The sequence below is a fragment of the Dreissena polymorpha genome, chromosome 14 (genome assembly GCF_020536995.1).
Source record: "Dreissena polymorpha isolate Duluth1 chromosome 14, UMN_Dpol_1.0, whole genome shotgun sequence".
NCBI classification, from domain to species: domain Eukaryota; kingdom Metazoa; phylum Mollusca; class Bivalvia; order Myida; family Dreissenidae; genus Dreissena; species Dreissena polymorpha.
In genome coordinates, this window is record NC_068368.1 from 46907451 (window position 1) to 46934970 (window position 27520).

The 27520-nt window shown below is 35.9% G+C and overlaps 1 protein-coding gene and 1 long non-coding RNA gene across 3 annotated transcripts in view; both read left to right on the plus strand.

Moving 5' to 3' along the window:
- The first annotated feature begins 4192 nt into the window (after positions 1-4192).
- The window catches only part of LOC127857895 (GDP-mannose 4,6 dehydratase-like), a 33266-nt gene continuing 9938 nt past the window's right edge, over positions 4193-27520 (plus strand). The window contains exons 1-9 of the mRNA XM_052394620.1: positions 4193-4290; positions 7128-7172; positions 7581-7668; positions 13842-13951; positions 15880-16072; positions 18929-19033; positions 19986-20113; positions 22545-22663; positions 25740-25836. Coding sequence (XP_052250580.1) covers positions 4243-4290; positions 7128-7172; positions 7581-7668; positions 13842-13951; positions 15880-16072; positions 18929-19033; positions 19986-20113; positions 22545-22663; positions 25740-25836 — 933 coding nt within the window. The 5' untranslated portion in view covers positions 4193-4242. The remainder of the gene's footprint in view (positions 4291-7127; positions 7173-7580; positions 7669-13841; positions 13952-15879; positions 16073-18928; positions 19034-19985; positions 20114-22544; positions 22664-25739; positions 25837-27520) is intronic.
- On the plus strand, positions 20766-21651 carry LOC127857896 (uncharacterized). 2 transcript variants are annotated; one of them, XR_008038670.1, is made up of 3 exons: positions 20766-20841; positions 20894-20945; positions 21622-21651. It is a non-coding gene; the product is annotated as an uncharacterized LOC127857896 (long non-coding RNA). The 2 variants fall into 2 exon arrangements; XR_008038669.1 differs by lacking the exon at positions 21622-21651 and adding an exon at positions 21362-21401.

Sequence of the window (27520 nt, forward strand, 5' to 3'; positions counted from 1 at the left end):
AATCCAGTGTCACTTTACTTTAATAACATGCATCATCAATACTTTCTCTATTGTTAATGTTTCTGGGGTTTCATTATTTTACCACGAATAGCATCTGGCCTATTGATGATTCTGTGACCATAACTCGCACACTTCATTTTACCAAGCATGATAGCGCAGTTTGTGCAGTCTTCAATCATTTCGTCATAATGTCTCCTTAGCTGTAAACTCGATTTGAATTTTCGTGATTTATTATAACCTTTAAGATAGTTCACTCATTTTTATCAAATATTCTATAAACTGAAATGTATTTTAAGACATACATCACTTTATATCATTAACAGTAAAGAAGAAAGTCCGCTGCTCGTTGGAACGGTTTAATGTCATCCATAGGGTGTAAACGAGATTTTTTAAACAAAAACACGACAGTCCGATATTGACACTGAGGCAACATGATAGTAAAATTATAATATTTAAAATAAACAATAGCTAATTTTTTTAACTGACTTTTGTCACGTGCTGTTGTGGATTAATTCTTACTTCGTTATCACAGTTTTAACTGAAAATATTTCGAAGCATGAACGTGCAGATGGTTAAGAAAGTTAACGAGCTACACAGAGATATAGTTACGAGATAGCGAAAACGCGTGACACTTAAATGGGGTGCGAATTGACGAGATTACTCGCGAAACGATTTTAAGGTGCTAAAAAAGGTTGCAGAATGTTTACATTTTAGGTTTTCAACGTTAACTTATAACACCAATGTAACATGTGTTAGGATCTTCCTATTATAATTAAACTTTGTATGGCACTTTTTGTTGTTGTTAGTTTTTATATAGCAGAATAGTACTGGTCAGTATTTAAGGATTTTAATAATATTTGTATAACCAAGTACAAAGTCATCGTTTGTCTATTTCGGCGTCTCTCCTGCATAATATGGCTCAAGGCTGAATGCCGTCAAAAAGGAATGTCTGAGGTAGTCTGTTCTGCAGAATATAACAAGATAAGTATTGATGCAAAGCATCGAAGGGCGTCGAGAATTTCAGTGTAAAAGGCACTCAATGAAGTTACATGGAACGATTTTTTTTTCTACTGTAAATATTAATATATTGGCCGATTATTCTTAACAAAATAGAAAAAAGATACTGGTATAACCATTATCTATGATTTTGTGTTATAACCCCCAAATAACCATTATCTATTATGTTGTGTAATGTGTTATAACTCCCAAATAACCATTATCTATGATTTTGTGTTGTAACCCCCAGATATTTCATACCGGTAGTTCATTTTATTTACATTGGTTTCCTTTTTTACTGGCATCCCTGTGCAGTTTTCATTAATGGAACAGAACTGTGAAGGTTTCAAAAAATCTGCTTCATCTTGTAAGCATAATTTCATATTTTTCTCAACTTCAAGGGGAGATGATTCTGAACTTATTCTTACGTTGCTCATTTACGATAGGGGTTGAGTACTCATTGATATGAAAACACTGTTAAAGTTTTAATCTGTTTACGACCCCCACCCTCTCACACATATAATTAATGGGCATAATAAAAACAAAAAATGGTTACAATAAAACAGCATATTTATTTAAACTAAAATGTCTACATCAAAACAAAAAGTTAACATAGAACACAAATAAAATAAAATTTGATTCTACTGGGGCTCGAACCTTGGGCCTCTCGCATGTGAATCGAGCGTGTAACCACTACACTACGGAACCGCTTGAAAATCACCTTCTTACTAAGATATTAATAAGTGACTAGTGTAACGGTTATCAATAAAGCAATAAACCGTGTAATCGATGTCGTCTTGTAAAATTGAAGAAAATACGCGTTAACCAAAACTCGAACAGCAAAAGTCTGCGCTATTGTTAGAAAAACCACACAATAAATATATTTTGATTATGTTTTGTTTTTATACAAAACCAGAAAGTTTCACCGGTTCGCATATTTGCCCAGTCCCTGTGATCTTTTATTATTGCCCAGTCCCTGTGATCAGTTATTAATTAAAAGAATTAGCTTTGCATTATTGGCAATACATGTTTTGGTAAATGTAATAGGCACAAATGCAGTACATATTTACGCTAATTTACACAAAAGATCACCAGTATGCAAGATATTCTGACAACAAAAATATAAACATTCTTCCGTAAAATAACGTCTCCTCCCATAAGCGAAAAAAAAAGTATAACATACTAGTCGCCGCAATTCAGTGTGACGCCAATAATATATCAGGGCGGAGCCAGGGGTCAAATTGAATATCAATCAGATCGTTAATCATTTGCTACATCATAGTGACCTCAGCTGTTTGACGTCTCATTAAGTAGTTTGGGAGGGGCTGCTATCCGATGTCAACAATCATCTGTGAGAAGTTGCATGTGGTCATGCAGTCGTCTTTCACGTAGGTAGCAGTGCGTCTCTGAACGACTTTAAACTGGTAAATATATGTCTTTGGGTAAGGGTCCAACGCAGTTGAATATACTCCAATATGGGTCGCACTAAGGTAATGCGTGTGCTACTTAAAGGCTAGGTGGGAAGCAAGACAATTTTCGGATGACTGTGGCCACATGAGATTTTCGAGACAAGTTGTCCGAGATTGTTGCTCCAAGATAAAATCTGCCTTCGTTTACTGGTACAAGCTTCTGTCCATTTATTACGTATTCTGACTGTATTGTGTGCCGCTTTATCGTGATATTCAAGCATTTACACTTTTAAGGATTGAATGAGGTCTGCCAGTCTTTTTCCCATGTCTGTTATCCATCAAGATCGAGCTGAAGTGTTGCTACGTCATGTGCTGTCTTAAGCCATCTGTAAAGCAGAGTGTTGTCATCAAAAAGCCGGGTTATGAAGTTACAGTTACTGGTAGGTGATTAATGTTAATGAGACATGCAGTTGTCGAAGACTGATCCCTTGGGGACACTTGATGTAACCTCGGCTGATTTTGTGAAATTACCTTCAACAAAACCCTGTTGGGTTTTACCAGTTAGGAAGCTTCAGATAAGGACTGATCCCCTGATTCCGTAGTGACTCCGACGGCTTTGGAAAATTCAAGTAAGATTGCATGTATCTGTTCGCCAACATCAAGGGATGTAAAAAGTTCCTACAACAGTGTTGTTGGTTTTTCAGGATATTGTGTTTGTCGAGGTGAGACATGACCTCGTTGTGGATGATGTGTATAATAAGTTTGCAGGATACGAAAATCAGAGAGAGAGTGTGTGCGACAGTTAGCCGGGCTGATTATGTCCCCTTCTTCGAAGGCTGTGGCTACAAGTGACAATTTCCATTCAACTGGGTAGCGTTCTTGCTGTAGGGACCTAGATAGATAAGCGTGAGCGCTGTGGCCATTTCTGTTGCTGTTTCTTTCCAGAGCCGTTTTAGAATTGCGTCAGTTCTTGAGACATTGTGAGGGTCAAGTGTCTCTGGAGCCTTCACTCCCAAAAGAGAAGTTGTGGATAGTTGGGTATTGGTCACCGGTAATTGTTTGGCGGTAGCTGTGGTCCTCTGTGGTGAACATACTTATAAACTGCTGGTGAAGTTTGATGGCCTTAGTTTTGGGGTCACTGTATTTCACGCTTCCTCTCTTTAGTGAGTAAACTCTATGGTCAGCGCTTGCTCTTTATGATGGACCAAAGTTTCTTGCCCTGATCCTCAGATATCAAGTTATTACGTACGAGTTGTAAGCTCGCTTGCATTCATACTGGGAGCTGTTATGAAGCTGTATGTATTGCTCAGTATTTTGGAGTATTTGGATTTGCAGGAGTTCATGTATGCTCGTTTTTCTTGTTGGAAAGACGTCTTATATCTTGTTATTCAACCAATGTTGGTTGTGTCTTGGTGCTGCCATTTTGATGGTATATTGCTGTGGATGGCTGTTGAGTAGATTTCCATGAAATTGGGTCACAGTGTGTTAAAATCTGTTATAACGCTAAATGTTGAAGTGAATTTAAACCATAACTTGCTTGCCAGTTGTTGGGTTGTTGGAGACCATCCGTATAGGCCTGTTTCCATACAAGGATTTTTATGTTCGTGTTTGGTACTCTTTCAGATGTTTTGGTTTTGAATTCGGATTAGTGATGTGTATTCTAGTTCGGTTGTCGCCTATATATTCTCTTTATGTTATCTTTGGTAGGCATCAACTTGTGTTCCGTTTCCGAAATGTAAAGAATTGTTTGCCACCCAATTATAACCCAAATAATAGTTTGCTAGAGCAACAATTAATAATCGACACCGTAGGTTAACAACCAGTCTGATGTTTCAAGATGTCTGACAAACGGAACGTTGCGTTGATAACTGGAATAACAGGACAGGTTTGTCAAGTTATCTTTATTCGACTCACTGAATTTTAAGTAAAACTGATAACAATTAATTATTTCTTAACTAACTTATATTTTTGTTTGTTATGAAACAATAAAGCAACCATCAAATAATTCAAAAAAACCACCACGTCCACATTAGAATTTAGATTCATGAAAAGATTTAATGAGCCATACGATGTCACGAATGACTTGCGTGAATTAGCGTGGGTGACAGAGCCGAATCTCATAAACATGAAAACATTAATGATTATAGTTTGTTTTTGTTTTTATATTACTTTTGTCACTCAGACATCAAGAGCGTCATGAATGATTCATTGCTTTCAGTGTTTTTTTATGGCAATTTCGGGGCCGAAAAATCGGGGCTGATATTCGGCCCCATTCCCCTCCAAAAATAGTATATATTTTCCCCCATTTTTTTGAAAAAATCCCCTCCAGAAGTAAAAAAAAATAATACAAAATTGTTTCTTTCTAGAAACAACTGCCGCCCACATGATAGATATATCTCAAATTCATTTTATAAACAACTAACAAGGTATATAACTATAATTAATATGATTTTTTATTATTATAAAGAGTTATAATTAGGTTTGCCCAAATCAGTGGATTAAATGAATTAAAAAAAATCCAAAATGGCCAAGAAAAGGTCTGATGTATCTATTAGTCCAAATTTTTGACGCTCTTAAATATTAAGCTACTTTTTTATGGGTAATATTTGGAGCGTACAAAGGGGGAAAGACTAAATTAATGGTGGGAATTTTTTGTTCTTTGTCTATATTGTTGCGCAAGGATTTTGTGCGCAACATTCAAGCCCCGATATAAGACACTTAATATCAAGGGATTGCAATAATATTTACATACCTGTGTAGATAATTCATTTCTCGATAATGTTCCATAGAAATTATGTAATGACACTTTGAATTTTGCACGCCTGATCAATTTAAATCCAACCACTATTCAATTTTTCAATATCTCTCGATTCGCTCGCTGTGTAGATATAAATCGATAACACGACCTCCATATAAAGCATCTGGTTTAAAGTGGGAGAATAAACAGCGTAAAATACAGTTTGCGTTCGTCTGTTGTGGTGCAGAGCGTTAAATAGTAAACTGATGTTATACTTTTCTGGATTAATTTAGCATTGTTTTTTTTCTAAATTGACAATTAAAAAGTTCTGAAATAAATTAATCTTTTATTTTTATACTGTACACAAATAATTTTGATACAGATCGTACAGTATACCGTCCTCCTATGTAACGTAGGATGTAAGTAAATAAAACAACACAGACAGTGGTGCGAAAAAGACATGCATAAAAACTTGCTGAAACTTAGAACAGTGAATAGAAACTGCACCATGTCTGTTTTGAACATATGCTTATTAAATCGACAAAGATTAGCATACTAGATCTAGTTAGGTAAAAGTCGGTGTTAAAAGCTCATGTTAAATAAAATTACGCGTACACGTTACACCGTAATGCCTTCTTCTGATTGGTTCATATTCAAATCAGTTTCATGACATGGCTACAGGTCAGTGATTGGTTTGGGATTAAAGCAGAAGTTTAACTGAAGAATTTATGCCTTTCCAACTTCAATTCAACGATATTTGAGGTAAAAATGGACTTCTGAACTAAAACTGAATGAGTTGGTAATGTTATTTTGCAATTTTACGCAAATCGATGAAAATTTAAACTTTCTGGTTTCCAACACATTTTTTACTATTCCCCGATAAGACGTTCAAAAGAATTTAGCCCATATAAAAAGTATCTCTAAATTCTTTGCGCGTCTTATAAATAAGACTAATGTACATGTATCTATATTGGTCAATATTTGTTGATAAAAACATTCCAATTTGGTCCATTTTATTGATAAAAAATGCTCACATTTGCCATTTCATTGATTAAAAAAATCCCAATTAGACTCTAATTGGCTTGGAAAACTGATACTGTGCATGACGGCTGAACTGACTGAAACTAATGTTGAACAAATCATTGATATATATTTAAGAATAAGAAGTGAGACATTCAGCTTTGAATATTACATTCATACATACATGTGTATTCATATAATAAATATCATTACATATAAAAGAATGACTTCTTAATTTTCCCCTTTTCCTTAAAAAACGATGCGTTTTTCCCCTTAGGACGGGCCCCGCCACCATTCTCCTATAGGTGAAAAAAAACACTAGCTTTAAAGGGGCCTTTTCACGTTTGGGCAAATTGACAAAATTGAAAGTTGTTTCAGATTCGCAAATTTTCGTTCTAGTTTTGATATTTGTGAGGAAACAGTAATACTGAACATTTACCAATAACAATGGTCCATGTTCTTAAATAGCCATTATATGCATCTTTTTACGATTTAAAAACATGAAAATTATATAGCATTGCAACGCAAAACGAATAAATAATTTGGATAGTTCTGTTGTTGTCGTTATTTTTTGTGAAACTACAAGGATTGCTTATATAAAGTTTAAATAGGCTTGACTTTGTACGAGGAAGGATGGCTGAGTGGTCTAAGTGGTAGAATTTTAACTCCATGACTCCAGGGGTCAGTGGTTCGAGCCCTGTTGAGGGTGACCTTTTTTTCTTTTTTTAATTTTATTTTTGATTTTTTACTGGAGCTTTTCAAATCAAATGTTTACATTTATCAATATAAAGCATTTAATGACAAACTTCAAAACATGCCAGAATCTGTGTAAAGGCCCCTTTAAGCTTAGCTCAAAGGTTCTATCATTGATTTTTTCTTTCTTTTGTCTCAGTTTCTGTCACACAAATATAAGCATTTATAGCAAGTTGTGTGTTTTCTTTGATTGTTTAAATCATTTATTTTAGGATGGATCATACCTTGCAGAGTTCCTGATCAAAAAAGGATATGAGGTAACAGACGTGCACTGTTTTTAAACTGTTCACTAACTTTGTGAAGTGGTCTTTTGAATTTTGTTATTATGTTTGACTGCATACCAGTTATCAAAAAATATGTACGCAGCCATCACAATGTTGTTGATTTATCCATATACAATTATTGGTAACACATCATTTGACAAAGTATTTTATGGATATAAATTAGCATGTGTCCACAAGCAATTAATCCTTGATGGGGCCCCTAGATGTTCTTAGAAAAGTTCTATATCCTCTATTCAAAATAACTAAAAGAAAAAGTATTGGCGAATTTTGAAATTTAAGTTTATATCCCTGCTTTGAAAGATAATTTGGTTGAACAATATTGTGTGTAGCTTTAAGTGGCCCAAAGAGGCTATTGAAAACTATATGACAATTTCTTTTCAGGTGCATGGAATCATACGTAGGTCTAGCTCTTTCAATACAGGACGCATCGAGCATCTTTATGCCGACAAGACTGCTCACAGTGGTGGATGTAAGTGCTCTAAATAGCGTAATAAGTGTGCTGATCAGTGATCACTCGTGTGTTCTGTGTTCTTGATCATCTAATGACTTCCTAACAGTCTGCACCAAGAACGTATTGTCCAAGCCTGATGCTATAAAAACGTTCATCAGTCTATAAATATTTGCCCTGGTCAATTTGCTATGAAAATCACTGTTGTTGTGCAGTAATTTCCAAAATCTTAAAACTGTTATTTGTATGCCCCCTGATCGAAAGATAGGGGGCATATTGTTTTTGGGCCTGTCTGTCTGTCATTCATTCATTCATTGTGTGTGTCACAAAACTTTAACCTTGGTTAAAGTTTTGCAATAACTTTTGCATTATTGAAGATAGCAACTTGATATTTGTCATGCATGTGTATCTCATGGAGCTGCACATTTTGAGTGGTGAAAGGTCAAGGTCATCCTTCAAGGTCAAAGGTCAAATATATCATAATGGCTTCAAAGCGGCGCAATAGGGGGGCATTGTGTTTCTGACAAATACATCTCTTGTTTAGTCTTTGTCTTGTCATGGTTCCATTTTCAATAATACGTAAGTCAAACCATCAAGTGAAAATTTTGGGACTGGTAAGGAGTAGAAATACAGAGTTTTGAAGATTTGGTATCCAAATACTGATATATGTATGTTGAGGAATTTCTGTTTTAATTTAGTGTTATTGATAACTAAAGGCTTGCACTTTATTTACTTATTATTAATTTATATGGAGACTTCTATTTGAAATGATAATATTTGTATTTTGGCTATTAAGCAATCCTTTAGACAACTACAATGCAACTCCAAATCTCCAATAGAACACACTCTGTATAAAGCTGAATAAAATATAATGCCGGAGTGCAGATACATCATTGTGACACTTCTGAGAAATATTGCATTTTTCATGATATTTGTGTTTTTAAAATTCTTAAAATTCACACTTATCATCATGCTTGACCAGAATTATTTATGCCCCCGGTAGGGTGGCATATAGCAGTTGAACTGTCCGTCAGTCTGTCAGTCCGTCGGAAAACTTTAACATTGGCCATAACTTTTGCAATATTGAAGATAACAACTTGATATTTGGCATGCATGTGTATCTCATGAAGCTGCACATTTTGAGTGGTGAAAGGTCTCGGTCATCCTTTAAGGTCGAAATTCAAAAAATGCAATCAAAGGGAAGTAATAAGCTTTAAAGGGGAGATAATTTCTAAACCTGCAAAATCAATATATTGAAATTTTATTTCAAAGCGGCACAATAGGGGGCATTGTGTTTCTGACAAACACATCTCTTGTTTTTATATATTAACCATGATAAAATGGGATTATTTGATATCTATATATTAGCAGATGGTGGTATGTATGCAGACATCAAAATGATAGCGTTAACCAGTCTTGGCCAAACATGGCCGGACCGACAGACATGTCCTGTAAAATTGTGTAAGGTCCAGCCTGTCTGTCAAATTTACAGGACCGATTGTCCGGTTAAAAAAATAAAACGAATTCATAGGTTTGTATAAGTTTGTTTATGGTGCTGAAAGTTTTCTGAGGTGCAAAAATAGCAATAGCGTCTTTATACACGTGCTTTTCCGAACCAGCGCTCTTACTTCTGGCAGAATTTTCCGAGGGCACCTTATATTTACTGTTAACATGCATTCAGCATTTAAAAAAAATGTTTTAACTAAACAAGACTAGTACCATGTATTGCATGTATTATTATTTAACGTCAAATACAAATGTGTGACCTTGAAATTAATAGCTTTCAATTATTTTATCATTTTATATCATAAACACCTTGATCCCAGCAATGAAACCATGTTATTTTACTATTATATTCTGAAGCCATTAGGTCCTATAAAAAAAGAGGAGGTCTTTTATTTTTTCCCCTTTTACAGGACCTACTGTCCAGTAAATATTTGCCTAGTTTGGATTTGACTGGGTTAACATTCATATATTGGTTAACATCCATATATTGGGTAATAACATGATAATATCTAAACATACATGTACATGATTAAATTGCACATTATAAGCACCAATTTTATAATTTTTTAAATGTAAAATATCTATTGATGCACACTGTAATAGTACTATCACTACACAACATGTATTCAGCATATTTAGTTTTCACTGACCTATTAGAATGGTGGACTAGAATAAGCAAGTAAATGAATTTTGTGCAAACTTTAAAAATCTTCTTTCCCATAACCATTGGGCCTAGGGCTACCAAATTTGCTATGTAGTGACATCTTATAGTCCTCTACCAAGTTTGTTCAAATTATGCCCCTGGGGTTAAATTTGACCCTGCCCCGGGGGGTCAAAAAATTGAAAATTTGCTTATATAAGGCCTATTTTGTGCAAAGTTTAAGAATCTTCTTGTCCATAACCATTGGGCGTAGGGCTTCCAAATTTAGTATATAGTGACATCTTATAGTCCTCTACCAAGTTTGTTCAAATTATGCCTCTGGGGTCAAATTTGACCCTGCCCCGGGGGGTCAAAAAATTGAAAATTTGCTTATATAAGTTATAAGGCCTATTTTGTGCAAACTTTAAAAATCTTCTTGTCCATAACCATTGGGCCTAGGGCTACCAAATTTGCTATGTAGTGACATCTTATAGTCCTCTACTAAGTTTGTTCAAATTATGCCCCTGGGGTTAAATTTGACCCTGCCCCGGGGGGTCAAAAAATTGAAAATTTGCTTATATAAGGCCTATTTTGTGCAAACTTTAAAAATCTTTTTGTCCATAACCATTGGGCGTAGGGCTACCAAATTTAGTATGTAGTGACATCTTATAGTCCTCTACCAAGTTTGTTCAAATTATGCCCCTGGGGTCAAATTTGACCCTGCCCCGGGGGGTCAAAAAATTGAAAATTTGCTTATATAAGGCCTATTTTGTGCAAACTTTAAAAATCTTCTTGTCCATAACCATTGGGCCTAGGGCTACCAAATTTGCTATGTAGTGACATCTTATAGTCCTCTACCAAGTTTGTTCAAATAATGCCCCTGGGGTTAAATTTGACCCTGCCCCGGGGGGTCAAAAAATTGAAAATTTGCTTATATATGGCCTATTTTGTGCAAACTTTAAAAAATCTTGTCCATAACCATTGGGCGTAGGGCTACCAAATTTAGTATGTAGTGACATCTTATAGTCCTCTACCAAATTTGTTCAAATTATGCCCCTGGGGTTAAATTTGACCCTGCCCCGGGGGGTTAAAATATTGAAAATTTTCTTATATAAGGCCTATTTTGTGCAAACTTTTAAAATCTTCTTGTCCATAACCATTGGGCCTAGGGCTACCAAATTTGCTATGAGTGACATCTTATAGTCCTCTACCAAGTTTGTTCAAATTATGCCCCTGGGGTCAAATTTGACCCTGCCCCTGGGGGTTAAAAAATTGAAAATTTGATTATATAAGGCCTATTTTGTGCAAACTTTTAAAATCTTCTTGTCCATAACCATTGGGCCTAGGGCTACCAAATTTGCTATGTAGTGACATCTTATAGTCCTCTACCAAGTTTGTTCAAATAATGCCCCTGGGGTCAAATTTGACCCTGCCCCGGGGGGTTAAAAAATTGAAAATTTGCTTATATAAGGTCTATTTTGTGCAAACTTTAAAATCTTCTTGTCCATTACCATTGGTCCTAGGGCTACCAAATTTGCTATGTAGTGACTTCTTATAGTCCTCTACCAAGTTTGTTCAAATTATGCCCCTGGGGTCAAATTTGACCCTGCCCCGGGGGGTCAAAAAATTGAACATTTGCTTATATAAGGCCTATTTTGTGAAAACTTAAAAAATCTAACTGTCCATAACCATTGGGCAAAGGGCTACAAAATTTGGTATGTAGTGACATCTTATAGTCCTCTACCAAGTTTGTTCAAATTATGCCCCTGGGGTCAAATTTGACCCTGCCTTGGGGGGTCAAAAAATTGCAAATTTGCTTATATAAGGCCTATTTTGTGCAAACTTTAAAAATCTTTACGTCCATAACCATTGGGCCTAGGGCTACCAAATTTGGTATGTAGTGACATCTAATAGTCCTCTACAAAGTTTGTTCAAATTATGCCCCTGGGGTCAAATTTGACCCTGCCATGGGGGGTCAAAAAATCGAAAATTTGCTTATATAAGGCCTATTTTGTGCAAACTTTTAAAATCTTCTTGTCCATAACCGTATGGCATAGGGCTACCAAATTTGGTATGTAATGACATCTTATAGTCCTCTACCAAGTTTGTTCAAATTAAGCCCCTGGGATCAAATTTGACCTTGCCCCAGGGGTCACAAAAATGAACATATGCTTAAAAATGGCCTATTGTGTGCAAACTTTAAAAATCTTCTTGTTCTTAATTATAGAGCCTAGGGCTACTAAATTTTGTATGAAGTGACATCTAATAGTCCTCTACCAAGTTTGTTCAAATTAAGCCCCTGGGATCAAATTTGACCGTTCCCCAGGGGTCACAAAATTGAACATATGCTTATATTGGGCCCATTTTGTGCAAACTATACAAATCTTGTCCATAACCATTGGGCCTATTTCTACCAAATTCGGTAGGTAGTGACATATAATAGTTCTCTACTTAGTTTGTTCAAATTATGCCCCTGGGAACAAATTTGACCTTGCACCAGGGGTCACAAAAATGAACATATGCTTAAATAAGGCTTATTGTGTGCAAACTTTAAAAATCTTCTTGTTCTTAATTATAGAGCCTAGGGCTACTAAATTTGGTATGTAGTGATGTCTAATAGTCCTCTACCAAATTTGTTCAAATTATTCCCCTGGGCTCAAATTTGACCCGGCCCCGGGGCTCACAAAACTGAACATGTGACGTTTACCAGTGGAGATTACTGCGGCCGTTTGGCTCCAACCAACAACAACATCAACATCTTGAAAACATGAGATAAAACCTTGTCATTTAGTGCCATTTTAGGTCAGATGGTGACTGCTTACAAAGGCGTTGAAGTAAGAACATGTGTTATGAATGTTTTTCTTACAAATTGAAAAAAGTCGGGTTTTATTTAAATATGTCGAAAGTGACCATATATCCGGATGAAAATATTTTGTATGACATGTTAATTTCATGTCTTTTTTGTAGTGTTTAAACCAGTTTAATAATATATTATTGATTTTAAAAACACAACTTCCATGAACATAATTATTTCAAGAAAAGTCAATATATGATACTGCACGGTAAGCTCAAACTTTGTATCCAAGAGAAGGTTTTGAAATTAATGAAGTGCAATGTTCTTAACTACCGTATATGCTGCTTTTTAATAAGTAATGATTCATTGTTCCATTTGTGAATCGTGACTCATGAATTGTGGATATGATTGTAAATTGCTCAACAATCCATATATATTTCTGACCATTTTATAATTTTCTTAATATAAGTTATGAATTGATCTTAGAAGTCAAATGTATTACCCAATTAAATACATTTATAAATATAAAGAAATAATCTTTAGATTATCATAATATTCTCAGGCCTTTTGGTCTTTGGGATGTGTGGGTTGATGAGCAATTTCTCCTTTTATCACAATGATTTCTACCCTACCTGATCATTTCCTTCATATTCCATTTTAATTTAATTGACGTCTGCAACCTCTTTCAAATTGGGAAAGTCCAAAATGTGTCGTTAGGTAAAGGGTTAAGGCATTTTTATTCCTATGGGTCTTGTGAATCTGTTTCAAATCAAATGTGTAGATTTGATCTTCAGCATCTAAAAATATGTGACATAGAAAGAACGCCAATATCTTTTGGAGAGATAAATGTACCTACGTTATAAGCAAAGGACCTGTGCAACAATTCCCGGGCTTTTAAGTCTGTTTAGTTAACACGGTAGTAACTTTTTCCATATATAAAAATGCTCACCCTTCCAACTTTAAACCCCCAGTGGGACGAGGGATAGAAAGAGTTTTTTTGCAAAGAAAAAACAGTGGAGCGATACAGGGCCATCATGGCCCTCTTGTTAAATTATATTTGGTATGAGCTCTACTTTATTAAATTATTGTAGTGTTTCTTAATGACCTATAGTCATTAGCATGCTCCTATTAAATAATTTACACAATACACAAGTATGATATAAATCAAGTCAAAATGTTAAAACAAATAATGTTTAACATATGTGTCCCACATACATGTGTATTTCCATTGTCCAATGCCCAATACTGTTGCAGCCATGCATCTGCACTATGGAGACTTGACAGACAGCACCTGCCTTGTGAAGATCATGAGCCAAGTGAGGCCTACCGAGGTCTACAATCTTGGTGCTCAAAGTCATGTCAAGGTAGGTAACTCTGTGCTGGCTTGTACTTCTGTATTGTTCTGGATTGCACTTGTAAAAGGCAACAATATTCAAACACAAGATTACAATATTCTTTTGGAGATCATAAGAGCTCCAGATAAGGTTTTGTGAAATTCTTAATGTTACTACCAGATTTTCAAAAAGAATTCTTAACTGTGAAATTTTATTCTTAACGTTACTACTAAGTTTTGGAAAATAATTCTTAACTTTTCTAAATGACCTAAAAATAAATAATAATGGTTATTGTCATGCAAAAATTCAAAATAAACGTACTAGCAACTTTATTTATACGAGTTCAACAGTGTCTATTCAGCATTATAATTTTATTTTTCAAATACCTTCATATGCCCAAACTGTGATTAGATTGCATGCCTTCGATGAATTCATAATTAAAATGGTTCTCCCCGTCAATCTGTTCAACCATTAGCCACAGGTATTGTCCCATCCACTAGTTCAATGTTTTTTTTGCTTAAGTTTTGACCTGTCGTGTCGCGTTTTTTTTAGCTTTTCCGTCTGTGTCGGCAACTGAACATACAACATCGTATAAGATCTTTTCTGAAATGTCTTGCTTAACATTCAACTTCGGCTCACTTTGCGTACAATATGTTAAAAGCGTGTTTTTGCACGCTTTGCAGTTTTTAAGGACACTCTGGGCGCCGCCATTGTTTTTTGACAGATAGACTGTACACGCCACTTTTACTGGTAAAAATGCGCTTTGTAAAACAAACCTGATAACCATTCTATATAAGCACCGACAAGATCTTTAATACGCGAAAAGAACTCAATAAAAATAGATACAAACCGATGTAAAAATAATATTCGTAACTTGATTTTGTAATTCTAAATGGTACGACAAGATTTTAAAATAAATACGTAAAGGACTTGAAAATAATTCGTAATTACAAAAATACGACCCTTATCTGGAGCTCTGAGATCATAATTTCTTTAGTATTAAAGGTATTTAGATATAAACTTCAACATTGACAGAAGAACGATTGCTTTTTTCATCAGTTTGAGAAGTTTGAGACCAAATATTGCACAATTTTTTAATAATCGCAACTCATTTTTGCATAATCTGTACAGCCCTTTCCCAGAAATACTGACATTTACTCTTATTGATAAAAGTTGGGTAAACATGCCTTTCATAAAATATTCTTGAATATGAAACGCCTAACTATCATCACAGTTGTTATTACTTATTTTTATAATACTGTATTCCATATATTGTAACTTTGTGGTATTGATTCAGAAAAAAGGTGGCTTTAATGTGGTATAATGTAGCTCAATGTGCCCACTAACCAGCAAGTTGCCATCTGGTGCCACACATTGTTGTTAGAATAAGTTAATGTTTCCTTAATGGAGCCTTGTTGCATATAACTAAATGTTTTTTTATTGACGAAGGATTGGTATTATCACAAGCCTTCCCTCAAATGATAGCATACATTACCATTGCAAATAAATTTCTTATTTAACAGCAAACTGAATTTTTGTGAATGTTTCATTTGATAAAACAGAGAAAAATGTTGATTTGATAAATGTGTGGGATATATGGCACTTTTAATGAAAAGATATGCCCAGTCAGGTTTAGCATTGAACTTCTTAGTCATGTCTAAATAATAACTAAGAAATACCTATACAGCAACTTCTTTTTTCTTTAAAATCAGATTTTAATAATGGACTATTTTGCTTTATATTTAAAGTTATTTATGGCAAAAATTAGTACGCAGACAAACAATCTTGTGTACTTAAGAGAAGGTTCTTCTTCAATCTAGCTAAAAACCTTCAACATCCAGAAAGGACAGGGAAGGTAGAACACATTTGAACTAAAGGTGCCACTAAAGACTTATATGGGACAAGTATATTGTCTTTGTTACAGTAATTAGAATAGCTTCTTCATTCATTTTGTTCAGGTGTCATTTGACCTCGCCGAGTACACTGCCAATGTTGACGCCCTCGGAACGCTGCGCTTGTTGGATGCAATTCGGACTTGTGATCTCTCCGACAGTGTCAAATTTTATCAAGCATCCACTAGTGAAATGTTCGGAAAGGTGCAAGAAATCCCTCAGAAAGAGACCACACCTTTCTATCCTAGATCACCCTACGGTAAAGTTCACACTATCACTTAGATATGTATTTTGACACAATAGTAGTCCCTTATAAAGTTTAATTTAATTAGAGACCTTTCTTACTAGATTCAGTCTTCATTTCCAACCCTTAGATACTGATGAGCAGCAAACAGCATAAAACCTGGAAAGACTGCGAGTAACTCGCAGGTTGTGCTGGTTTTATGCTGTTTGCACATAGCCATTTTCACTTAGCTTCTGAGTGGGGAAGGGTTAATCAACTTATTATCTGTGTGATTGTTCTCAGTGTTACATGTTGTATTGAGAATTCAGAATTTCTCCTTTACAAATGTGAAAATATTTGCAAGATCATGCTATCCCTGTTGATAACCAGAAAGTGTTGTTTCTATGATATTTTTTTAATAATGAAGTGCTCTAGGTGAGCTACTGTGATCACCCTTTGTCTGGCAGCGTGCGGTGTGTGGTGTGTGGTGTCAACTGTTAGCTCGTTACCTTTCTAGAGGCCACATTTTCCATCCAGTCTTGATGAAACTGATATTTACTCAAAAGGCTCATGTAATTGAAGAAAAAGATGCTAGAGAAATGTTGTTATGATAACTGACTTGCCTGACAAGCTACCTACGTTTAAAAATCCCTTGTCTTTAAAAATTTTAACTCATCAAGGGAAGGAGGATGTCCGCATTAATATATCCATTACTTTATTTGTATGCCCCCGAAGGGTGGCATATAGTTTTTCAACTGTCCGTCAGTCCGTCCGTCAGTCTGTCCATCCGTCCGAAAACTTTAATATAGATCATAACTTTTGCAATATTGAAGATAGCAACTTCATAATTGGCATGCATGTGTATCTCATGGAGCTGCACATTTTGAGTGGTGAAAGGTCAAGGTCATTCTTCAAGGTCAAAGGTCAAATATATGGCTTCAAAGCGGCGCAGAAGGGGGCATTGTGTTTCTGACAAACACATCTCTTGTTCATTAGGTTATGCGCAGTTGTATGGTTCATGGTGAACTACTGATATTATAATATGTATTAAAAAAAAAGATATACCTGTTTACTGGAATAAATAATTTCACCACAATAATAACAAGCATAATATTCCGTCTCCATGGCCTAGTGGTCATAAGGGAGTTTGCCTATGGAGTGGGAGGTTACAAGTTTGAGCTTTAATGATCAGGGGTGGCGAAATCAAATGTCCGAGTTGCCCGAGTCGTACATTTGCTTGTCTGGGCAACTGATTTTTTTTCAATTAAGTTGTCCGTGTACAAGTTTTTTAAAAGTCAGGTCCAGATATACAAAAAAAACATTGTATTAAAGCCGTAATTAAGTTTTACAAAACCAGATGTTGACATGCGATTACATTGTCAGTGCTATTTGCGGAGCAATCAAGCTAAAATACGGGCACTCTCCTGCGCAGTGATCTCCCTTATTTTATAAGAGACCAGGAGCATGCCGCATTTTAAATATTCGGCCCGACTGTTAGACAGTGTACAGACTGGTTTCTTTATTTTTACAATCAGACGGAAATAAAAAAGTATCAAAGTAAGATAATCAAAACACGGTCTACCTTGTTATTTAAGACAACTTTAATGGTAAAAATGTAACATTTAGTTTTTTAAAATCTACAACAAAGGAGCAGAAACCCGAAGCTTTGAGCAGTGAACCTCCCCAAAAAAAATAAGAAAGATTATGATAAAAAATATAAGATATTAAACGTACCAGAACTTTTCAAGAAGCTTGGCTCACAGATTTTCAATTGTTACCAGTTGATGATAATCAAATTGCTACCAGTAGCGGCGCAGAGCCTCAGTCTGATGAGGTCGACATATTGAACTAGTTTAATTTGTGAAGATTACGATGTACTTATGTTCAACACATGTTTTAATAACACTAGCTTTGCAAGATTGAAAGTTTTAGAAAGTCCTTATATTGTTTATAATATGCTGCTATAATGAATGTACTATTGAAATACAACTATAAACAAAACAAGCAAATCATACTCATTTTGGTATATTCCACATTGTTTTACATTAATCAATAAATGCGTTTATAATTTATATAAACATTAACGGACAAGTGTTTTTCAGCAACGGACAAGTTAAATTTCCTTAATGGTTGTCCGTGGACAAGTATAGCTTTTTGAGATTTCGCCACCCCTGTTAAATGGGGAACTTTTGTATCATGGCAAGTTGCCTTCATTCAGCTTTTGAAATTAAGGAACACTGGTTGCCTAAATGCATATTGTCTGGCATACAGGATAATCATTTAGAGAGTAGTTGTTTCATAATTACTTAAAAAGTCAAAACTGACTGTCCCTAAATTGGGGTTAATAATAATGATATTAAAGGGACCTTTTCACTGCTTTTGGCATGTATTAAAGTTTGTCATTAAATGCTTAATATTGATAAATTTAACCATTGGATCTAAAAAGCCTCTTTAAAAAAAAACAAGAATAAAATTAAAGAAAGAAAGTAACCCTCAACTGGGCTAGAACCACTGACCCCTGGAGTAAAAGTCTAATGCTTAGACCACTGGGCCATCCATGCTCATACAATGAGTGATGTATTTTATACTTTATAAAAGCAATACTTGTAGTGTCACAAAAAATAATGACATCAACAGAAATCTCCTAATTATTCAATCTTTTTGCGTTGCAAAAATTTATAATTTTCATGTTTCTAAATATTCAAAAGATGCATATAATGGATAATTTAGAGCATGGTAAATGTTCAGTATTACTGTTTACTCACAAATATCATAACTACAACGAAAATTTGCGAATCTGAAAAAATTATTTTAATTTGTCAATTTACCAAAACATGAAAAGGTCCCTTTAACATATACCTTACACTTCCACATGTATTGTTTATTACACAGGTTGCGCAAAGGTGTATGCCTACTGGATAGTGGTGAACTACAGAGAGGCGTACAACATGTTTGCCTGCAATGGAATACTCTTCAACCATGAGAGTCCTAGGAGAGGTACAGTGAGAATTCTGTACCATTTACTGTGAGAATCCAATACAGTATACAGTGAGAATTCAGTATGATATACAGTAAGAATTCAGTGTGATTTACATTGAGAATTTATTACAATTCACAGTGAAAATTCTGTATCATTTTAAGTGAGAATTCGGTACAATATACACTTAACAGTAAGAGTTTTGTTCAACTTAAAGTCATAATTAAGTATATTTTACAATGAAAATTCAGTTTACAATCCAGCCACACTCTGTTAAAAGGGGCTTTAATGCCTGTGCGGACTGGGACTACACTTTCCATCTAAACTTGATTTTTTGCTAAGAAGAGACTTTCTTTAAATGAAAAATCATAAAAGCAGAAATTGTCTTCCCTGATTAGCCTATGCGGACTGCACTTTACGCTCATGCATTAAACCCCTTTCTCACGGAGCATGGCCCATTTGTAATTTACAGTGAGGTTTTAATACGATTCACATTTTGAATTCATTACAATTTACAGTGAGATTCAGTAAGATATAACTGAGAATTCCGTACAATTTAAACACCTGAAATACCAATAAATTCATCATGAAGGGTGAAGATGGGCCAAGTTGTTATTCTGGCTGATGGTAGACAGTTTGAGTCCACAATAAATCTAAACCAATTCTTGTATGAGACAATAAACTTAGCGACTGCTTTTGAGGACTTTCAAGCTTAAAAACCACTTGACCACATGAAAACTCTTTGTTTTCTATATCTTGCAGTCTTTTAATATCTTTTAATGGACAAAATATATAATTGAGCTTTGCTCTGTGAAAATGGGGCGTAATGAGTGTAAACGGTGTCTTCAAATTAGACTCTGCCGTTAGCCTAGGCTTATCAAGGACTGCACAGGTAAATCTGGGACAACTCTTTTAGCACACGCATTTAGCCCCTTTTCACTGGGTGCTGCTCAATAAAGTATGTTTTTTCAGGTGAGACTTTTGTGACAAGAAAGATCACAAGAGCTGTAGCTAAGATAATCCTGGGACAACAAAAGTATGTAGAGCTGGGCAACCTGGACTCCGAGAGAGACTGGGGCCATGCTAAAGACTACATAGAGGTAAGTGCTGGACTTCGAGAGAGACTGGGGCCATGCTGAAGACTACATAGAGGTAAGTGCTGGACTTCAGGAGAGACTGGGGCCATGCTAAAGACTACATAGAGGTAAGTGCTGGACTCCGAGAGAGACTGGGGCTATGCTAAAGACTACATAGAGGTAAGTGCTGGACTTCAGGAGAGACTGGGGCCATGCTAAAGACAACATAGAGGTAAGTGCTGGACTCCGAGAGAGACTGGGGCCATGCTAAAGACTACATAGAGGTAAGTGCTGGACTTCAGGAGAGACTGAGGCCATGCTAAAGACAACATAGAGGTAAGTGCTGGACTCCGAGAGAGACTGGGGCCATGCTAAAGACTACATAGAGGTAAGTGCTGGACTTCAGGAGAGACTGGGGCCATGCTAAAGACTACATAGAGGTAAGTGCTGGACTTCAGGAGAGACTGGGGCCATGCTAAAGACTACATAGAGGTAAGTGCTGGACTTCAGGAGAGACTGGGGCCATGCCAAAGACTACATAGAGGTAAGTGCTGGACTTCAGGAGAGACTGGGGTCATGCTAAAGACTACATAGAGGTAAGTGCTGGACTTCAGGAGAGACTGGGGCCATGCTAAAGACTACATAGAGGTAAGTGCTGGACTTCAGGAGAGACTGTGGCCATGCCAAAGACTACATAGAGGTAAGTGCTGGACTTCGAGAGAGACTGGGGCCATGCTAAAGACTACATAGAGGTAAGTGCTGGACTCCGAGAGAGACTGGGGCCATGCTAAAGACTACATAGAGGTAAGTGCTGGACTTCGAGAGAGACTGGGGCCATGCTAAAGACTACATAGAGGTAAGTGCTGGACTTCAGGAGAGACTGGGGCCATGCCAAAGACTACATAGAGGTAAGTGCTGGACTTCAGGAGAGACTGGGGCCATGCTAAAGACTACATAGAGGTAAGTGCTGGACTCCGAGAGAGACTGGGGCCATGCTAAAGACTACATAGAGGTAAGTGCTGGACTTCAGGAGAGACTGGGGCCATGCCAAAGACTACATAGAGGTAAGTGCTGGACTTCAGGAGAGACTGGGGCCATGCCAAAGACTACATAGAGGTAAGTGCTGGACTTCGAGAGAGACTGGGGCCATGCTAAAGACTACATAGAGGTAAGTGCTGGACTCCGAGAGAGACTGGGGCCATGCTAAAGACTACATAGAGGTAAGTGCTGGACTCCGAGAGAGACTGGGGCCATGCTAAAGACTACATAGAGGTAAGTGCTGGACTTCGAGAGAGACTGGGGCCATGCTAAAGACGACATAGAGGTAAGTGCTCGACTTCAGGAGAGACTGGGGCCATGCCAAAGACTACATAGAGGTTAGTGCTGGACTCCGAGAGAGACTGGGGCCATGCTAAAGACTACATAGAGGTAAGTGCTGGACCCCGAGAGAGACTGGGGCCATGCTAAAGACTACATAGAGGTAAGTGCTGGACCCCGAGAGAGACTGGGGCCATGCTAAAGACTACATAGAGGTAAGTGCTGGACTTCGAGAGAGACTGGGGCCATGCTAAAGACTACATAGAGGTAATTGAGCCTCTTTCTGGGAAAACTGGGCTTAATTCTCCGCACAGGCTTATAAGGGACGACACTCTTGATAGAGTGGACTTTTGTTCAGAAGAAACTTCCTTTTAACAAACAATTCCATGATGAGCCTTTGCAGACTGCACAGGCTTATCTGGGACAACACTTTACGCATATGCATTAAGTCCAGTTTCCCAGAACTAATCACAATTTCAGTAGACAGTTTAGTCGTTTACACTTTTGCACTTAAACATGCTTGGCCATAGATGTTGATCTTTTCAAAAAGTGTCATTTATAATAATTGAATTAGCTAACTATTTAAACCTTGATATGTGAATTAGTTTAAATAATTATAATGACAAGTTAAAAGAGAAAAGTTCACAAAAATGTGCCTTTCCTTTGGTTGAAACCTATAACTTCTTCTGGTTGAGGACCTTTAGCTCAAGAGGATCATGCCTATGATAAGCAGTATTTATTCCCCTTTGAAATGGTATAGACTGTAAAAAAAAATAAAGCTAATGTGTTATATTCAAACATATACAATATTCTTGTTTTCAAGTTAAAATCCCAGTTTTTTAATTTATTATTTTGAGACTGTCATGTGAATCTATTTTATAAAAGAAAATGACATTTTTGTCCTGTCTGAGTTAATTACAATTAAATACAATTGAAGGGAGGTAATCATTAACTGTAATTAAAATGTAGCAGTTGTTTCCCTTAACTTCAAAATCTTAACGCTTTTAATGGAAAAAGCCTTTTAGTTATTTAAAAAATACTATATGAAATATGTATGAAAAATTATGTTTATCTTTTTTTCCTTTATATATAAAGTAACCAAATTCTGCAGACACTAAATGTCTTCTTTTCTTTACAGGCAATGTGGCTAATGCTTCAGCATGTTAAGCCAGAAGACTTTGTGATCTCCACAAACGAAGTCCACAGTGTTCGACAGTTTGTGGTGGCAGCTTTCAAAAAAGTGGATATAGATGTTGTGTAAGTGGAGGAGACAGTTTTTGAATAAAAACTTCCCAAATTTAGAAGTCTATTTTTATAAAATTAAATAGCTTTCGACAGAGAAAAAAAGGTTGAGCTTATTTAATCACCTGAGGTTTTTGTTTAACATTGTCTGTAGTTAGTCACGCATCCAATATTCATGAAACTTATTCAGAACAATGTAAATATCACATCTTGGACAAATTTGAAAATTTTCCATCTGAAAACAGTTTTCCTTATTTTGCTCTAATGAAATCTTGTTGTGAACAAACATTTATTTCTGAAATATAATGAAAGCAGATCAGGTTAAGCTTCTTTGGGTCACAGGTGAGAGCGCCATGCCAATTGGCCCTTTTCATGTATCTTTTCAACACCCTTATGGTTACTGTTTAACACATATGTTGCAGAAATTGTTTTTATTGGACAAATTGTTGATCAAACTTTAAGAGGCACTAAAAGAAATACCTAATTGCCTTTTAGTAATATTGTATTCTCTGTTTTCTGCATGTGAAATAAGTGCAATTTTGAGACAACTTATAAATCATACACCGTTATTACTTTATGTTTTTGGACAATTAAAAATAATTATTATTTTTCGTGTTCGAAAATTTAGATGCACAAAATATTCAAAAATTACAAGTGTCCAAATTTTAGAGACTAAAATTAAGGTGTCCGAAAATTATAATTATATTGAAATAAATTCAATAAATCAATGTGCAATAATTTTCTTGTGATTAATACTGCTTACAGAAATAAATACAACATCACAACTTTGCTTACTCTTGCTTGTAATGATAAAGAACAAAAAACGTAAAAAACAGAAAACATTCTGCTCGCTTAATAGGAAGACACTGTTTCAAATGCTGTTGGGTGAATCCATTATTTTCTAACGGTATACATGAACATGGTTATTAACCCAATTACGCAAATCTAATGGACCATTGCCCTCAGGCATGCACCTGCCAGGTTTTATGACCTTAATCCAGTTGAAAATAATCCCTGATTGAAGTGTCACATTAAATAAGCGTAAACAGGGCATAGTCTGTAGAATAGCGCTGTAAAATATACTGTCCGAAAATTAAGAGACATTATTATGGATGAAAAACCATATGTCCGAAAATTAAGAGTCACGAAAAATAATTATTTTTGCCAAAAAAGAGGGTTTCCGAAAACTTAGTGTCTGAAAACTTTGAGTGATTACGGTATTTATACATTATTACTTGTTCAGTTTGTTCAATGGAGTTTGAACACCTTAAGTTCTAAATACCTTTCAATATAGGGAATACTGTTTAATCCTCATTATTTATTTTTAACCAGGTTTTCCGAATGAAAAAACTGGTTATTAGATTGGCGAATGTCGGCCGGCGGGCTGGCAGGCAGGCGGAACAAGCTTGTCCGAGCCATAACTTTGTCGTTCATTGTGAGATTTTAAAATCGTTGGGCACATTTGTTCACCATCATTAGACGGTGTGTTGAGCGAAAGAATTACGTTAATATCTCCTTTGTCAAGGTCACACTTTGAGTTCAAAGGTCAAAAATGGCCATAAATGAGCTTGTTCGGACCATAACTATGTCATTTATTGTAAGATTTTAAAATCGTTTTGCATATTTGTTCACCATCATGGGAAGGTGTGTCGCACGAAAGAATTACGTCAATATCTCCAAGGTCAAGGTCGCCATGACTAAAAATATATTTATTTTGAAACAAAGAGGGTTTATTATAAACAGTCAGTTCAGTTTTAGTAGTCTTCCTTTATCAGACTTTTTTTCACATTAAAAGCCTGGTTTTGTGACAATTTTGTCCTTGTAAAAATTTGAAATTGGCTTATCAACATGTTAACTAAAGTCATTTTTGAAAAACTGCGAGATTTTATTCTGAGGACATAAAATGTTTTCAAAGTATTTGTCAGATGTACATGTCTTTAACAGTATAATTCTTTATGTGAACAGTATAATTCTTTTTATTATACCTCACTTTTATTTACAATGCTAAACACCCATAGGCCATCGTGACATAGAAATACTGTCAGACCCAGCGGGAATAAATTTACTGTCCAAAATATACTGTATCCCGCTGCCATAGCAATCAAGTGCCACCAGTGGGAAAAAAATTACTGACAAAAAAATACTGTATCCCGCTGCCTTAGCAATCACGTGCGGAATGTTTGAAAATTATACTGTCCCATTTGCACATGCGCAGTACGCAGTTTTGCGTGTCCGTTGTATTTAGGTAATTAAAATATCGATTTCAGCTGAAACTGTGCTCTAGAATAGATAAATGCCATTATTTAAGCTTTAACAGGAGTCAAAAAGAAAATCAATTTAGTATAAACGACACGCTTACCTCAAAGGCATTTTTAATCCAATGCTAATAACAATAAAGTTACAACGATATACACTTCCAGTGTCTGTTCTTAAGGTGTTATGCATGCAAAACACACAATCCGAAATACGTTTTGGATTCGTTCGATGCTTTAAACAAATATTTTACTGTAATAAAAAAAACACCACGTCTATATTGTTGTCCCAAAATGTTTCGTCACCGAAATGACGTCACACAAGTACGTAATAAATTGCGTAATCAAGTGATGAAAATAAAATACGGAAAGCTGGTTCCGTAATAGATCTATATTTTTAAAGAAATAATTGACAACTAAGAAAATTGATAGGATAAATTGATTACTAGGACGGTGCCGAATATAGCGAAGTTCATTTTGCTCTGCCCGTAAATCTGAACCACTCAACATATTAATGGTTGTTCATTGCTGAAATTAAATTCAATTATTGAATATTTAAATTGTTCATGGTTCATATGAATTTTTCATGTTTAAATAGTTTGTTCGGTATAATAAAATAAATATTACATGTCTGACAGGGTGACAGTAAATTTGTCAACTTTTGGAAAAATACTGTCAACCTTGGCTTCGCCTGGGTTGACAGTATTTCCTCAAGTTGACAAATTTACTGTCACCCTGTCAGCCATGTAATATTTATGTAATGCGAATTTAAGAACTATTGCCATGTGACAATACACATTTATTACTGCTTTCACATTCAAACTTGTGTCTTCTTGCAGCTGGGAGGGTGAGGGTGTTTCAGAGGTGGGAAAGAACAAGGCAACAGGGGAGGTACTGGTGAAAGTGAACCCCAAGTACTACAGGCCTACTGAAGTGGTGAGTGATTTAATACATGTAGACCTACTGAAGTGGTGAGTGATTTGATACATGTAGACCTACTGAAGTGGTAAGTGATTGGTACATGTAGACCTACTGAAGTGGTGAGTGATTTAATACATGTAGACCTACTGAAGTGGTAAGTGATTTAATACATGTAGAACTACTGAAGTGGTGAGTGATTTATTACATGTAAACCTACTGAAGTGGTGAGTGATTTAATACATGTAGACTTGCTGAAGTGGTGAGTGATTTAATACATGTAGACCTACTGAAGTGGTGAGTGATTTAATACATGTAGACCTACTGAAGTGGAAAGTGATTTAATACATGTAGACCTACTGAAGTGGTGAGTGATTTGATACATGTAGACCTACTGAAGTGGTGAGTGATTTGATACATGTAGACCTACTGAAGTGGTGAGTGATTTGATACATGTAGACCTACTGAAGTGGTGAGTGATTTGATACATGTAGACCTACTGAAGTGGTAATTGGTACATGTAGACCTACTGAAGTGGTGAGTGATTTAATACATGTAGACCTACTGAAGTGGTGAGTGATTTAATGCATGTAGACCTAATGAAGTGGTGCGTGATTTAATACATGAAGACCTACTGAAGTGGTGAGTGATTTAATACATGTAGACCTGCTGAAGTGGTGAGTGATTTAATACATGTAGACCTACTGAAGTGGTGAGTGATTTGATACATGTAGACCTACTGAAGATGTGAGTGATTTAATACATGTAGACCCACTGAAGTGGTGAGTGATTTATTACATGTAGACCTGCTGAAGTGGTGAGTGATTTAATACATGTAGACAGAGGGCTCGAATTTAACTTTTTCTCTACTTGCAAAACATTGCGAGCAGCTTTAATACCAACTCGCAAAATCAAAAACATTCTCGCAGATTTTGCTGGAAACAATTTAATTTCCGTTGTTTTTTTTTTCTAACTCAACGGTTAACTTTGCTTTATCTTTTGTGTTGTTATTTCAGTATTTTGGCAAAAAGAAACTAGTTATTTTTCGCTTCGACGCCATGCCTGTTTCAAGTTCAATGAACACGTGTAAATTAGTAGACTGTTTCACGTTCTTTGTACCAATACCATCTGCGTATCTGTACTATAAGTATACAAGTCTACATACAAGGTGCTCGCTTCTGCATACGGGTATTCAGACATTCTATAAATTGACCTACGGTTTAGGGTTCACGACGTCGAGCGCATTTAGCAACATTACTCATTGTTTTTTCACTATTTCTTTGCTTGCCAAAAAATACTAGTGGCTTAAAACTTAACTCGCAATCGGTATTTTGCACTCGCATTTTGCGAGTGTGCGAGTGTTAATTTCGAGCCCTGAGACCTACTGAAGTGGTAAATTTTGGTGCAATTAGGTTTAGAGCCTGCTTGATAATGGCAATAGCCTAAGGGAGGTGTTGGTGAAATTAAATCCAAAGTACTACAGACCCACAGAAGTGAGTTATTGGTGCATGTAGACCAACAGAAGTGGTGAGTGATTGGTGCATGTAGGTTTAGAGTTTGCTTGATATGGGCAAAATGGGAGGTGTTGGTGAAAGTGAACCACAAGTACTACAGACCTAATGAAGTGGTGAGTGAATGGTGCATGTAGACCTACAGAAGTGGTAATTGATTGGTGCATGTAGATTAAGAGTTTGCTTGGCAA